At 40.3% G+C, this 14,709-nt stretch overlaps 2 protein-coding genes across 2 annotated transcripts; one reads left to right on the plus strand and one right to left on the minus strand.

Annotated features, from left to right (window-relative positions):
• The first annotated feature begins 8,954 nt into the window (after window positions 1–8,954).
• On the plus strand, window positions 8,955–11,769 carry LOC122532659. The gene is made up of 10 exons (XM_043661639.1): window positions 8,955–9,058; window positions 9,184–9,294; window positions 9,400–9,505; window positions 9,642–9,736; window positions 10,002–10,121; window positions 10,212–10,526; window positions 10,724–10,887; window positions 10,965–11,123; window positions 11,381–11,545; window positions 11,615–11,769. Exons 1-10 carry the CDS (start codon window positions 8,955–8,957, stop codon window positions 11,767–11,769), a joined length of 1,494 nt encoding a protein of 497 aa, XP_043517574.1.
• Window positions 11,770–11,794: 25 nt separating this feature from the next.
• LOC122532644 (glycine--tRNA ligase) lies at window positions 11,795–14,687 on the minus strand. Its single transcript, XM_043661610.1, has 4 exons — window positions 14,353–14,687; window positions 12,444–14,124; window positions 12,165–12,352; window positions 11,795–12,092 (listed from the first exon to the last, which is right to left on the minus strand). The coding sequence occupies exons 1-4, from the start codon at window positions 14,593–14,595 to the stop codon at window positions 11,979–11,981; spliced, it is 2,226 nt and encodes a 741-aa protein (XP_043517545.1). The 5' UTR covers window positions 14,596–14,687; the 3' UTR covers window positions 11,795–11,978.
• Window positions 14,688–14,709: the final 22 nt, after the last annotated feature.

Below are 14,709 nucleotides of genomic sequence, written 5' to 3' on the forward strand. Positions count from 1 at the left end.
TCGAACAAATTGTTCTGTCGACGTACGGAATGACCGTGAGCGTTCTCGGCTAGCCGGAAACGAGAACAGGCGATAAATTATGCGAATATATAACAGTCACGATCGGACAATACGCGTCACTCGCAAAGATATCAGGACGACATTAATGAAATAATAACGAAGAGGTTTCGCTCGTTTTTTCTTTCTTTTTTTTTTTTTTTAACGCACGGCCTCTCAGCGTGACCCGCGCCACGCCGCACGAACAATAACTTTCTTGCTAATTATGAAATAGTGATACGAGCGCTGCGCGCGTATAAACATCGTAACACTCCGAAAAACACGAAGCCAATTATCTGCCGCCCGGTGAGAACGAACGTACGCCCTCTCATAAAGTGGTCGCCGTCGCGCGTTCGCGCGCCACGAACAATGAGCAAAAATCAACAATGCACCGCCGACTGGATCTCTAGTTGAAACAATGGCGTTCCGCGATACGCCATTAAAACGTCCTAAGACCCGGACAACAATTCGCGTTTCTCGTTTGAACAGATCGTTTCACGACCCTCCCTCTGACCTTCTGCGCGAAATCAATTATAAGCTGAAAATGGACTGCGAGTATTCAATAAACCGAGAAACATTTACATTATCGTCGGATAGCAAGTAGCCGTAAAAGAATTTCATACTCGAGATATTACGTGACACTAAAGTACCATAAAAAATGAACGTGACGTAGTCTTGAATTTCCCCTCTTCAAGTCCAGCGTACAAAATCGGCAATTAGGAAATTTCGCGATCGTAATAAAAATTATAAACTAGTGCCTCGTGTTCCAAGGTAATTAACCGATAATGGTAATCCCGTTCGACTGCATTAAGGAAAAGTTGGAAAATTAAGTATGGCGATAGCCAGGCGGTGTTGTGGAACGTTGACGCGTTAATCCCACGGTAACGAGCACGAACAAGACGACATTCCATAAAGGAAGGCGCGTTTGTCCGTGGTAAACATGGCGAATATTCGAGGTACTTTACTTCCATGGAAACGTACAAGCGTTTCGGCGGCTCGCAGCGACCCGCCGGGCCCGCAATTTCAGCACCCAGGGTCATTAACATTGTTACGCGGGTGGCGGCGTTGTCGGTCAGGGTATACCATAAGATCGCTTGACTTTAATTTTAATTTAAAATCGTTGAGTCCGACGCGGAGGACCACCTACGATCAGTAAGGAGGTCTCTCGGAGAGAGCTCGCCGCTGAACCGACCAGACTGCCAGGCAGTTCACTTCGGATTTCGTTCGAGCACGTCCAACAGCTTAGAGTTCAATTCGAGTAGATCAATGAATTGAAAAGAAAAACAACATCGAGCCGAGAGAAACGTGCGGAGGTAGATGGAGGTGTCTAGCAATGAAAGAGAACCACCGTCGAACAAATAATATTCTCGGACCCTCAGCTAACATGAATCTCTCTCAACCTTTTTCGAACGTTCGAGTTTATTTCACCCAAGTTTAGTTGACCCAAGATACGAAGGGGAAGATATTCAAAGAAAAAGAAAAAGAGAGAGAGAGAAAGAGAGAGAGAGAGAGAGCGAAACAAGTCAAAAAGAGAATGTTTAAATAACGCTTCAAAGTTGAAACGAGGAATATCGTGAAGGATTTGTTTGATACTCGAAAGCGATCAGAAGCCATCAACAGTGAAGCCACGAGCCGAGGTGCTCCAGGTAGCGGCGTAGCCGAGTCGGAGGCGGATGGTCATTGTTAAGACCTCCCACTGAGACCGCGACTCCTTGTCATCGCTCACATCGTCCGTGGTGAAGAAACAGTCACAACACAGCCGCGAGTGACGAGAAAATGCGTAATTACTCGAGAGTTAAATGCAATTGCGCATTCACGATAGTCGGTCGTCTTTCTCCGTGAGAGCATAGGCTTTCCATTTGAACGGTTGCTGTGTCGAATTACCGTATCGATCGGATCGAAGCTGGATCAAATAGGGCAATTAACCAGCGTGACCATATCGGATGAGGCATTATAAAACGCGTTAGTCTTTTTGTACGACGGTCTAATATAGTATCACTTATTAAAAGACTAAAGGAATGGAGACAAATACCGAGTAACGGCACCAACGCAATACACAAAGATTTATCGTCTTACACGTGCTCCGATCCATTTATCAAGAAGTGCGCAACTACTTTTACTTCTACGTACAACCGACGCCGAAACGAGTCGCGAAGAAATATGATCAGCTTCGCTGATGCCACATTTACGTTTCGTAAATCTTGTCGATTCGTTAAGTTAAGCCTGTTGTATCAGCCAGAGCTAAGCGATAAACGTAAGTGTGCTGCCAAGTCCGAGACCGAGATCACTCTCCCCCTCCCCTCCCCGCTAAAGGATTAGAAATTTACTCTTCTTCTATCCGTTTGCCCGCCTTGAGACCAAAAAGAAATTCAATGTAACTTTCGATGTAACTTTCACGGAACAATATCGAGATACGCGAGATATCAGAATAATCACGATAATAAGCGCGATTTATAAAGCAGTTACGAGAGATTTCCATAAATTGTCGCATCAACGCACGGCTCTTATAATATCCCACGAATTCTATGCCGCCCTAGTGTATGCTCGGAATAACAAGGACACGATTCTGTGAGAGGCAGCTCCAACCATAGTCTGGCGTGTATCACCCTTCTCTTCACTCGGATTCTCGTAGGCACGGGGTACCCACGATTCATCGTTGGATATAAATCGACATCCTCGCGGCGTGTCGTGCGACACACACGCGTGGACGCGCTGCATCGCCGCCTACTGCAGTTGCATATATCCGGAGCGAGCAACGCCGTGTGAGGCCCCTGGTGCCCGGCGCGTCAACGATTTGTGCGAATCTTGCCGCTTCGTACCTGACCGAGCCTTCGCGCAACCAGCTTTTAAATCGCAATTTTCCAAGCCTAATTCCGTCCGATAAGCCCCGATACTCTCGGTCGTGATCCTCGTAGCAGCGTAGAACCCTCGCGGGATATTCTCGATAAATGCAATGTCGGTACACAGCTGAATCAAGCGTGCGGTCGACAAAAAATGAAAAACGTGCGTTCGCTGGAACTTCAGAAAACGCGGACACTTTCCACGGTCCATTGAGTTTCCGAGCGTTTATCAGAAATTGCAGGCGGCGTTCCTTTCTCGCTGGTCACGCGTTAGGGTGCGACGGTGGCTGCGTGAAATCTAAATGGCAGTCATCGGAATAATGGAGGCACCTGCCAAGACTCCACGTCCATTTTCCCTACCATCCTACGCCGATTTCTTATTTTCCGCGCGAGCGTGGGCCTTTTATCGCTAGGTAGCTCTATAAAATAGGAACGCGCACGAGGCGATGAAGAACCGTAGCATCCCCGGATTCCGTTTTAAACGGGCTTATTTTATCGAACGTAGGAACACGTGCGTTTCACCCTGACAGGTTTCGTCAGAGAAATCCTCTCCACGCGATAGGTTCTGTCTTTACGAACCGAACCCCACTTCATCTCTCTCTCTCTCTCTCTCTCTCTCTCTCTCTCTCTTTCTACACCCCCACGTTCGCGCGCCACTTTCGAAGCCAGGAGAAGCGGATTTTGCCCACGTGCAGCGTCGTCCACCCACGGGGGCCGATACAATGAGAACCGGGATTTATGCCGCGACTCGTGCTAATATAAAGGCCAATTTATTTCGTACACGTACGAGAGAGAGAAAGAGAGAAAGAGAGAAAAAGGACGCACTATCCCCCGCTCGATGTCACACGCTTCTTTTTTTTCCAACGCGGCACCAGTTCACAACACGGCAGCGAAATTTATACGCGATAACTTTGTACAATGGTTGAATTTATCGCGAAAACAATGTTGGACATCGAGAGGCTAATCCACGATCTCCTCTTCTTACTTTCTACGAGTGAACGTTCACTTGGACGTCGAACGCGAACGAGTCTATGGTTTTTCAATTTTTTCCTTTTCGCGCGCTTCTTCCCAGTTTCTTCTTCCAAGTCCTTGTAGCTTGTACTGTTAATATTTGAAAAGTGACTTCTAGTTCATGAAATATTTTAGATTCCAGATATCGCGTCCGCAAATTTTCGAGGTTAGAAAAGGAGTACCCTTTAGCAGTATGTACTCTTCCCTGCCACGAGATAAAGAATTGTCTAAAGAACACGAATCGCGAACACGATTCATGGATGTCAACATATCGATGGACGAAGGTGGCCGAGAGAATGGAATTCCCGAGTCAAGGAAACGATAAAAGAACGGACTGGATAGAAATCGTAAAGAATACGCGGTGGGTCTTCGTACGAGGGATAGGGAGGACCGTTTCCTCTCTTACTTACGTCCCATTCTCAACGTTCAGGTCCCAAGGGTGCCTCGGTAATTTATTTCCAACGCATCAGAATTCTCGCATAACGACTGCAGTATTTGGTTAATATGATTTCCCGAAGTGGTAGTTAAATCTAAACGGGGGTTCTTAACGTGGCGCTTACGAGTGTTATGTAAATACAGAACCCAATGGAAAACAGGCAATAGCCTGTCAGACACGACCAGATATGACTAACTACGATCAAAAAAATGTATCCCGCTTGGAGAGACGCGTCTGTTTGGGGGAGAGAAAAAAAAAACTCGTTTCCCCGAATACCAAAGAAATATCCTAAAACGTCATTTTGAAATCCCAAATTGTCTCTACGAAACGGACGATCCGAATGCACACGAGGTCTAACGAAGCAAGAGCGGTCACCCTCTGCCTAACTAACGACCCGACCATTTTAAACTGTAACTTGTTTCGAACGTGTTGGTCGGCCCTACGTGGGCATCGAAACAATGCGCCTGATGGACAATACTTATTAGTTTCGGAGGTGGGCGAGCATGCTCTTCCTCTTTCTTCACGTCGTTGTACCCCATTGTACAAGTTGAAGGTATGAAGCGAGGCAGGCGAAACGCCTACAAGTCTGACAAGGTGCCAGCGCATCATCACTCCTGAAGTACACGAAACCGTCTGGAAGGCGAACAGCTTCCCCGAATAAAAATCCAACAACGGATTTCCCGACTCACCGCGATTAATTCCGGACCCTCCCCGTTACACCACTGCGTCACTACCAAACCAGCTTGTTTAGACTGCACGATGTTCTCCTTCCCTCCTCCTCCTCCTGCTTTCGTCGATGTTCCTCACGACGCGACGTCGATGCGTCGGTCGTCAGCTTCTTTTTCGAAAGTTAGCGCGGCCGACTACCGCGCGATCGAAAATTACTTATTTAATAAACCGGAGGCTTAGGCACGGACGTTCTCGCGTCTACGCGGTGTATCATTAAAAGGATCGTTCTTTCTCGTGCAGCAGCTTATTGATAACCCTAATTTTACCATTAACGTGTTTAAGATTCATGGTGACGCTGTCGTGTCGGCGAGACAATAAGAGAGGCGTGTACAACCCTCGCAGCCCCGCGGAGGAACGTGAACTCTCGGCGGGGATTAGCCGGGGCACAACAAAGTCGATACCGCCGATCGATAAATCAAAGCTCGCGACCGGTTCGAGAGTGGTATTAAGCCCGTATCGCATTACACGGAAAATAGGGCATCTCAACGAATATTTGGACCGCGACCAGTCGGGCCAGTCCCCAGTGGGGTCTTACTAAGGATGCGTCCGAATCATGAATAAATTTTAACGAGATTGCACGCCCGTGAAAGAGGCCGAAAACGAAGACACCGAGACGACCCGGCCGCTGCCTATATCTCCACGTGAGGATAAATCAAGTCGCCTAATCAGACTGCTTCATCGAGCTCGGTTTTTCAGAAGTTATATAAAGGGACAGTCCCTTTCATATAAGAGGGAATAGCAAGGCCGATGATGCGCTTTAGCAAAAAATCACCGGTCTAAAGTTGAATAATACGACAGTTAAGAGGATTTTTTTCTTGGGCGACATTAAAGAAGACGCGGTGACTCGCGATAAAATCACGTTCGCACAGATTCATACAAAATTATCGTCGACGAGCTGACGAGAAGTTGGGACCTACTTGGGTGGTCTAACGCGACCGAACACGATTCCAGCTTCCTCATCGGTGTTTTTTCGGGCACATTCGAGCCAATTTCGGTTACCGAGTCGCACGACCGGAGCCTAATGAATAGCGTTTAATTAAAGCCCATAAATCCTCACTCTCTCGGCCGAGCGAGTCCTCTTTGAAACGGAACACACGGTTTCGGGATAAGGAAAAAGGACGAGAACGATCGAGAACGCTGTCGCGAGACGATCGAGACAAGATTTTCAACCGTGCGATAAAATTTCAGGAATGTGTAGCGCTCATTTAGATACACGGAACTTGGCCATGGTGGTAACTTTGGCTTCTGTTAGTGCTCAAGGAACCTTGTAAACGTGTTTCTCGATTAATTCGGGAACCTCTAGAGGCTGCCGCGATGTCACAGCGACGCGCACCGAAATGCTTGCTATTGGACACACTTAATAGTCTCGGATCTCGCGAAACGGAGAGACGAGAACGGCCGTAAACGTTTAGCGACGTGATATGTGGAAATCATTCGTCGAATCACGCGGAAACGTTCGAGCGCGGTTACGTTCACGGAAACGCTAAGAATTATATCAACGTTACAATTTACAATGGGCGCACCGTCATTAATTGCCGTCATCTTATCGGCAATTTATTTGATAACCTTCTACAAGCGAATGCACTTAATGAGCCGAGATGTTTAATAGTTTTTTACGCGGAGCAAAACCGGATAGAGCAACTTTAGAGCACCTCGCCCCGCAGTCGTAAAATCCTACACAAAGTCTCGGGGCGCGAACGTGATGACGCAATATGGGATTCCTGCAGGAGAAAAACAAAAGCGCGTATGCACCGAATAAATTCTGCCGGAACGGACGGTATGTACGTTGGTAACGGGTATCGTGGCTCTCAAAGTCATGTAAGATCGCGAACACCGACGAATATTTATGCAAATGAAAGCGTAAAACGTTGGCGATACAATTTACCTGGTCATTATCGTACGGTTTACTATCACACAGGGCGCCCTGGTAAACCAGGGGAACAGTTAATGCGTCTTCTCATGAAGCTGCAGCTAGGAAGAGACTTTTAATTCCAACCACTGTGCGCAACAAATAACTTCCCTTGGAAGGATTAAACATCGTGACGCGTTAATCGCGGCAAGATGCTACGTTAACTAATTAATTACCAATAGCATGCTGTTCGTTCTGTAAGTCTGGGACCGCGTATCGTTTTGCTCCGATAAAACTCATCAATTTATAACGCGCGAAATGTTTGTTCGTAGATGTGAATAACGTTCGTTCATAGATATGGATGAAAATATTATTTACACGCTACTTCTGCGTACTTGCCACGTATTTCACGCGATAAAATTGCTTCTGACTTTATTTCATAAATTGACAAGAGTCTTACTCTCGATTGTAACCGAGGGACTTTTTATTTGCAAACCAACGACTGTTCTGCAAAACTAAATCGTTTAATTACACTTCACCGAACTCTTTCACTAAAGAACCATTCGTAAGCCACGAAGACACAGAACGAGTAATATCGACCGTGCAGATCTGCCGCGACGCAAACAGAAACGATTTTCTTCCTGGTCGAACTATTTTCGGGATTGTCTCCGGAAAACAGTTTCGTTTCAACGAGACACGAGCTATTGTATTTAACGGGTTACAGCTGAATGAGCCTCGAGCGAAAAATAACCGCTTAACGGATAAAAAGAGAACGAGACAATCCCCTGTGGAATGCTTCCGAGAGATACTCAACAGAAAATCATCGCCGATATCACGAAAACGTGAGAGAGAGAGATAAAGTTATTTTAACTCAAATTCACGCGTCGAAAGAATTACGAGCAATCCCCTTTCCGTTTCTGCCGTTATTTGTCCTTTGTTATGTCTCGATAAAATGGATATGTATGTTGAAACAAAAGCATGCGAAATATCCCGTTGTAGGAATAAAAAATGATAATGAACGAGCAGCCACGTATCCGGTGTGTCACTCGGTGGACGGCTTGCAAACGAGTCGAGAAGAATCGATTCGACACGTTCTCCGGGAGGGTTGCATGAAGAAAGAGAAAGAAAAGGGAACGGTAAGAGGACTCCACCCTTTTTGCGGCCTAGGGGCTCCACTGGTCCTTTTTCCTTTCTGAGAGCCACTGTGGATAATTGGAACCGCACCCACGAACTGGTAGTTCGAGCTCAGCCCTTGTGAATGTCTCGCTTTTTCTTTCTTATCTCTCCTTCTCTATTCCACAGCCTTTCTCCGTATCATAAAATACCTTAAAACAATGCATACGCCAGCAACACTCGTCTAAATAGAAATCTTTTGTGCTCGGAGAAGCAAGAAAATTATTTCCGTCTTTCATTTTTAAACTCGCTTGCAAACACGCGGGTGGTCCTCGTGATTTAAAATACAATCTACCAACCAAACGTCTATGCCCAATACTCGATTAAATGGATACTATTCCGACAATAAATAAGGGACTGCTATCATAGCCTGTAACTCTCTGTAACTCTTTGTCTAAAATCGATGAACATGTATATATTTCTTGATTGTATCAGTAACATCACAACAATATACGTGAAATTCGATAAGTAACGAAGCAACGTTGTCGATACTTTCGTAGTATGTATGATATATATTTACTTATTTCATATATGTATAAAGTAGAACATTTGCTAATCAATCATGCACCACTTAAAAATATAAATAAATGTAACAGTTTAACCTTTTTAATCTTTTTTTATAAAAGTTTTCTTAATTTCTTTTTACTTTCAAGAACAAATGGCTTCAAGAACATTAGTATGTCAAAGATATATATCTAATTATGACGAGATAAGAAAATCGAATTTTCATGTAACGAATCATGTTTGCGTAAATCATTCAGTGTGTCGCAATCTATCAGACGAATCAAATGCAGATTTCAGAGGAACAGAAAAATCGAGTACAAAGTAACATCATCTTGATAATATAACAAAATATAATTAGATTATAATTATAATTAGGATGTGTCACAAATTCAACAGAAACAATATTTCTGTTTGTCGAAATGACATATCGCCAACGGATGAATCTAGTTCACTGTCCAGCAAACAAGAGGAGAATTCGATGTAATTGAATAATTGATACTGAGTAGTTGAATTAATGATATAGAAAATTAAAGCTTGTCACAAATTTATTTTTTTAATTTTTTATTATTTTATTAATTTTTTAATTTTTTAATAATAAAAAAAAGCTGTGAAACGAAAGAGTCATTTGCGTCAAGCTGCAGATCGTTCTCGGCGTGTTACAACATCACAGAGCAATCAGATCCTCTGGCCGAAGAGATGTTTAAACAGTTTCCCAGGTAATATTTCTTACAATAATGACGTAATGCGAAAAATGACGGAGAATGAAAAAAAGCAATAGAAAATCAAAAAAAAAAAAAAAATCGGAAAAACATGGTTCGTAGAACACAATACACAAACGAGTCTCGCAGACACTGGGAAATGATGGTGCATTGCGAGAGGGCCGCGTTTCCAAGGGCAGCGTCGAATTTGCCTCTGCCCTCGAGGGAGGTATGTATATCACCGGAGGAAACCCGGCGAATTCAAAAGCCGAGAACTCAATTAACCCGAACGACTAGAACTCAATTACGAATGTCGGTCGGCGGGAACATGCGGTGGCTGGTAATTAAAAAGTTATTATGCTCAGGCCCGTTTCTACTGGCACTTATACTCAACCGCAGTGAAAAATTCGCACTTCTACCAGAGACAAGTGAATCACGCTCTGCTCGTTACATTGGCCAAGTAAGAATCTAATAACAGCTTAATCGAACCGATATCATTTATTCCATTTTTAATCGAATACGGATCTAGACGCTTGATAATTCTTCAAATTATTTCTCTTTCTTCTATTCTACATGCGATAAATCTAATCTTTATAAACAAACCAAATATCAAATTTTTACAAGAAATTTAATCATCTCGCGCCTTAGTCAATAATAGAACAACGAACATAGAATTTAAAACTATTGAACATCTCTAATTCAAAAATATACTTTCAATGTTGTAGACTTTTGCATAGCCAAAAACGCAAGAGAGGCATGAGCGTTTGGGCACAATTAATCCGTTTGCAAACGTTCGATCGAATTGGTCGAAAAAATTTAATAACACGTCCAGAACGACTCATCCAGTAAATTAATATACTATATTAATAAAAATAAAATTTAGCAAAAATAATTTGGAAGCTTTAAAATTATATTAAACGTATAATGCATTGTAGCAAACAAACTAGATTGGAATCTATTTGTCTGGAAGGTTTATCGTTAACGCCGGACGAACGTGTACGACTACTATTGGCACTGTACAACTCCCGTAAAACAATGAAATATGTGCATTGTTGGCGCGCGTTCGAGAAAATGGTAAGCCTCGCGGGAGATGCTGACTATCACGGTGAATCAAGATTTTACGCAGACAAAAGAATCAAGATATGCGATTGGTTTCGCGCAATCGGCTGTTTAGAGTTTCTCACCACCCTATCCGTAAACTACGCGTATATAGCGACACCCACGGGAGATCTGCTTGTCAGTTTGGCCAAGTATATTGACTACTTAATCTTCTATGCTATTTTAGTCGTTGCAATATTAGTCTAATTATAAGATGAATCTATCCATCTTGCCTACGTCATCGAAATGCAATAATGGCGGATGGTTTGTTAGAAAATATAGATATAGTTTTACATTTAACCAATGGCGTCAGTGAAAAACATAAATTTACCTTAGAATTCAATCGTAGAAAACTTCGAACGAATTGGCACTGGTTGCAGCTATTGTGTTTAGAAGAAGAAATTTTGCAAAAAACTCAAAATGGACATGATATTGAAACAATCGTGATACCAGATGCAGCTTGGAGAACAACTCATTTTTGGGCACCGAAACTAAAAGTACAATATGCTATTAGTACGAAACAATTTCATAATATACTAACAATATATCAAAAAGAGAACATACATACAAGTATTTTCTTCTATTTTTAGTTGGAATACCACAATATGATGTTCACAAGAAATTTTTCACGAAGCAAACTCGGATACATACTTTCGCACTGTCGACGAGTATCAATTTGAGATTTCGACAACCGTGGTACCTCGATTGCACGATTAAAACACTTTGTGCGTGGTATTCGAATAGTTTAGGTAATTGAAATCGCGAAATTACTTGTATGCTTTTTTTATCATTTCAAATTATAGCTTTTTTTTCTATTCCGATTCATAAACCGACGTTAAACTTTGAAACGCGAATCTTTCTACGCCACCTATGAATAGTTAGTGGTACTAATCCTCTTCATCGATAAGTAGCATTTCGATTATTGATATCGACTACGTGTTTGAATTACTTTTCACATTTCTGTAATTTTGAAATTCAAATAACCATTATTATTGTTGTTGTACAGTATACTTATGCCTGCAGTTATGGCACAATCGACAGAATTTGGATAATCAACTAAGACATCTCTTCATTTACTTACCATCACTACGATTTTTCGAATTTGTCGGTGAAATTCGAACGTTGAAAACACTTTGTGCTATATGCTGTCAAATACGATCTGGCCGTTGCAGTAATTACTTAATATACACGATATAAATTAAAATGTGTATCGGTGACTATCAATTTTTATGTTTTTCAGATGTTCATCGTGTTAATATGCAACTTCAAGATGTTATACACGATAGTTCAGATAAAGAAAAATGGATCAAGTGCGTAAGATGTATGATGCTTTGTTTTAAACACGATTTTGACAGAATGGGTGTTAAATTTGATATCAACTTTTATTGTTGCTGATCAAAATTCATATATTATCAAAGTGTTGCAAAAGTCAAAATTTCCGTTTTATTAGCAATATACATATAATTATTTGTGCAAAACAACATAAACGTCAATACATATAAAATGCACATTATATAAATGCAAACTAAAAATTACTAGTATAGTAATTTATATATTTATATTGCAAATAAGTTACTTGTTCAATATATTTTATTCAATATATATTACTGTACTTCTGTTGTTTCTTGCTGCTCAAATTTGGGATATTTTTGTTCAACTTCCAACCATGTAAGTTTACCATTAGATAAACCTCTTACCACATTTGGAATCTCGTCCAACTGTAATTCAAATGATTTAATTTTCGTAAACTCTACATTCCTATGTTTTCAAATTGTAAAATGCCTACTTACATTTATTCTAACTTGGCCCATGCTATCTCGTTCACGAAGTGTAGCAGTATGAGGTGTTTTCAAAGTATCAAAATCTATGGTGATACCAAATGGTATTGCAATCTCATCTGTCCGTGCGTATCTGCGTCCAATACTACCGGAAGAATCATCGATTTTATGCGAAACATCTACCCTCGTGAGATTCTGGGCTATATGTAAGTATAATATTTATATAAGTATAATATAAATTTTTCAAAATTCAAAATATACACATGTATTTTGAAAAGTTATAATACATACATAAGTGTTTCACAAATGGTATAAATTCACTGTTACCACTGAGTGGTAACACTGAACACTTTAAAGGAGCCACAATTGGTGGTAAACTGAAATAAGTTCGTTTCTCATCTCCTCCTCTTGCTTTAAAATTATGTTCAAATATAGCATACATAATACGACCAATACCAAAAGATGGTTCAATTACAGAAGGAATTATTTCTTCTACATACACTGTCTTTTGATATCTTTTTACTTCAATCAAGTCTTTTGTAATTTTTACTGTAGTACCATTTGAAAGCTTTAATTCAGTTTCTCCATTTTCATTAATTTCAGTTTCCAAGGCATTAATATTACTCTCATTTAATGCTGCTAAAGCATCCTGTACTAATTTACTATCTTTTTTAAACGTTTTCCCAATAATAACTTTATTTGATACTACTTCGCATACATCAAGATTTTTTGGTGCTGACAATTTTTTTTCTGCTACTAACTTTACTCCAGTGGCTTTCGTATGTTGTGTAAGATCATAGGCAGAACGATCTGCACAACCAACACATTCTATCCAACCATAAGATGTTAAACATTCAGCATCCCAACAATCACAAGCATAATGCGCCATTTCATTTCCCATGTGTTGACGGAAACGTAATCTTTTTGGATCAATTCCAACTTTAATTAAAAATAAATAAATTCTACCCATAAAATATCCTAATGTTTCATTGGCTATAAGTTTATTTAATACAGCATCACCTAAAGTCATATGCTGTGCACTCTTTCCATCCATTTGATTACAAGCAGAATATAAAAGTACACTCAAATCTTTAACATTTTCAAATTTAGGATGATTTTTATCATTAGGATCACAAAAATGTTCTATTTCTGCCATAGTAAATTCTCTCACCCTTAGTAAACCAGATCTAGGAGAAATTTCATTACGGAATGCATTTCCAATTTGAGCTGCAGCAAATGGTAATCTATCTTGATTAAATGCAAGCAATCGTTTAAAATTTACAAAAATTCCTTGAGCAGTTTCTGGTCTTAAAAATCCTTTCACAAGTCCAGAAGGACCAATTTGAGTTCCAAACATTAAATTAAATTCTATTGGTTCTGTTAAATCATTCCCAGTGATTGGAGACTTTATATTAAATTTAGACATAACTGCTGCCATTTCATCCTTGGTCATTCCATCCAATTTAATAATAATATCTTTACATTCTGCACTTACATTTTCATTAGTTTTTTTATCACTAATCACTTTCTCTAAATGTGACTTAATTAAATGATCTAATCTAAAACATTCTCCACTTTTTATATCTTTCACCATTAAATCTGCAAATCTTTCCACATGTCCAGATGCTTGAAGTACAGGTTCTGGTGTTAAAATAGAACAATCTACTTCTAACATTTGTTCTTCTAATATAAAAAAGCTTCTCCATGTATTTAATACATTCGTTTTTAATGCACAACCCATAGGACCAAAATCAAATTGTCCACTAATTCCTCCATAAATAGCAAAGGATTGATCAAAGAAAAATCTACGTTTTAGAAGATCGTCCATTCTTGCCCTATCAAATTCTATTGTTTCCGAAAGAGATAGTTCCTTTTCTTCCAATAATTTCTTCCGAAGTTTAAGCTCGACAACTGCTTTTTTAATGTCCAGTTCTGGAGCACCATCAGATTTAAGTTTTCGCACATAGTCACCCTTTAACCATAAAAAATAATGATATTGCAACACAATATTGTATAATATACATAGCATTAAATAAGCCAGATGCAACAAAAAAAAAAATAATAAAAAATTGAATTAAAGCATTTAATAATAAACAAACTTCTATGATAGTAAAAATTACATATTCAATATAAAAATATATTAAAATCTATTACATATTTGACTAAATCTTTTGTCAAATCTCATCCATATGGCACTTACTTGTTCCTTGACATTATTCCGTAAAGGAGCTAGGATATCTTCAATTTTTGGATCCGACATATCCTGTTTAATTTGTATTTTCACTTTACGATTCTTTTTAGTTGTACCCCACTTACTAAAATCACCTAACCTAGCAGTTACAGTAAATCTTCGTAATAGCTGTTTATAAATTGAGTTATGCTTGTATAGACCACGTGTAGCTCTTTTGCAAAGATGCTGCAAATTACGCGAGACAAACTGCATTTACGTTACTTTTCACTTTACCGACGTTCAAATGCTCGACGGTGATGCCTCTTGTTTCAATCACTTAGTTTTGCATAATACGACACTGTTGGCGGTAAAATTGATAAAATTTGA

The sequence above is a fragment of the Frieseomelitta varia genome, unplaced genomic scaffold (assembly GCF_011392965.1).
Source record: "Frieseomelitta varia isolate USP_RPSP 00005682 unplaced genomic scaffold, Fvar_1.2 scaffold_462, whole genome shotgun sequence".
Classification (NCBI taxonomy): Eukaryota; Metazoa; Arthropoda; class Insecta; order Hymenoptera; family Apidae; genus Frieseomelitta; species Frieseomelitta varia.

Coding starts and splice junctions, on each gene's coding strand:
- LOC122532644 (XM_043661610.1), bottom strand. CDS start 14,595: ATGCAGTTTGTCTCGCGTAATTTGCAGCATCTTTGCAAAAGAGCTACA. Junction 14,125..14,352: donor GGAATAATGTCAAGGAACAA/GTAAGTGCCATA, acceptor TTATGGTTAAAG/GGTGACTATGTGCGAAAACT. Junction 12,353..12,443: donor ACCATTTGTGAAACACTTAT/GTATGTATTATA, acceptor ACTTACATATAG/CCCAGAATCTCACGAGGGTA.
- LOC122532659 (XM_043661639.1), top strand. CDS start 8,955: ATGTGTCACAAATTCAACAGAAACAATATTTCTGTTTGTCGAAATGAC. Junction 9,737..10,001: donor CTGCTCGTTACATTGGCCAA/GTAAGAATCTAA, acceptor TCAATGTTGTAG/ACTTTTGCATAGCCAAAAAC. Junction 10,888..10,964: donor AAAAGTACAATATGCTATTA/GTACGAAACAAT, acceptor TTCTATTTTTAG/TTGGAATACCACAATATGAT.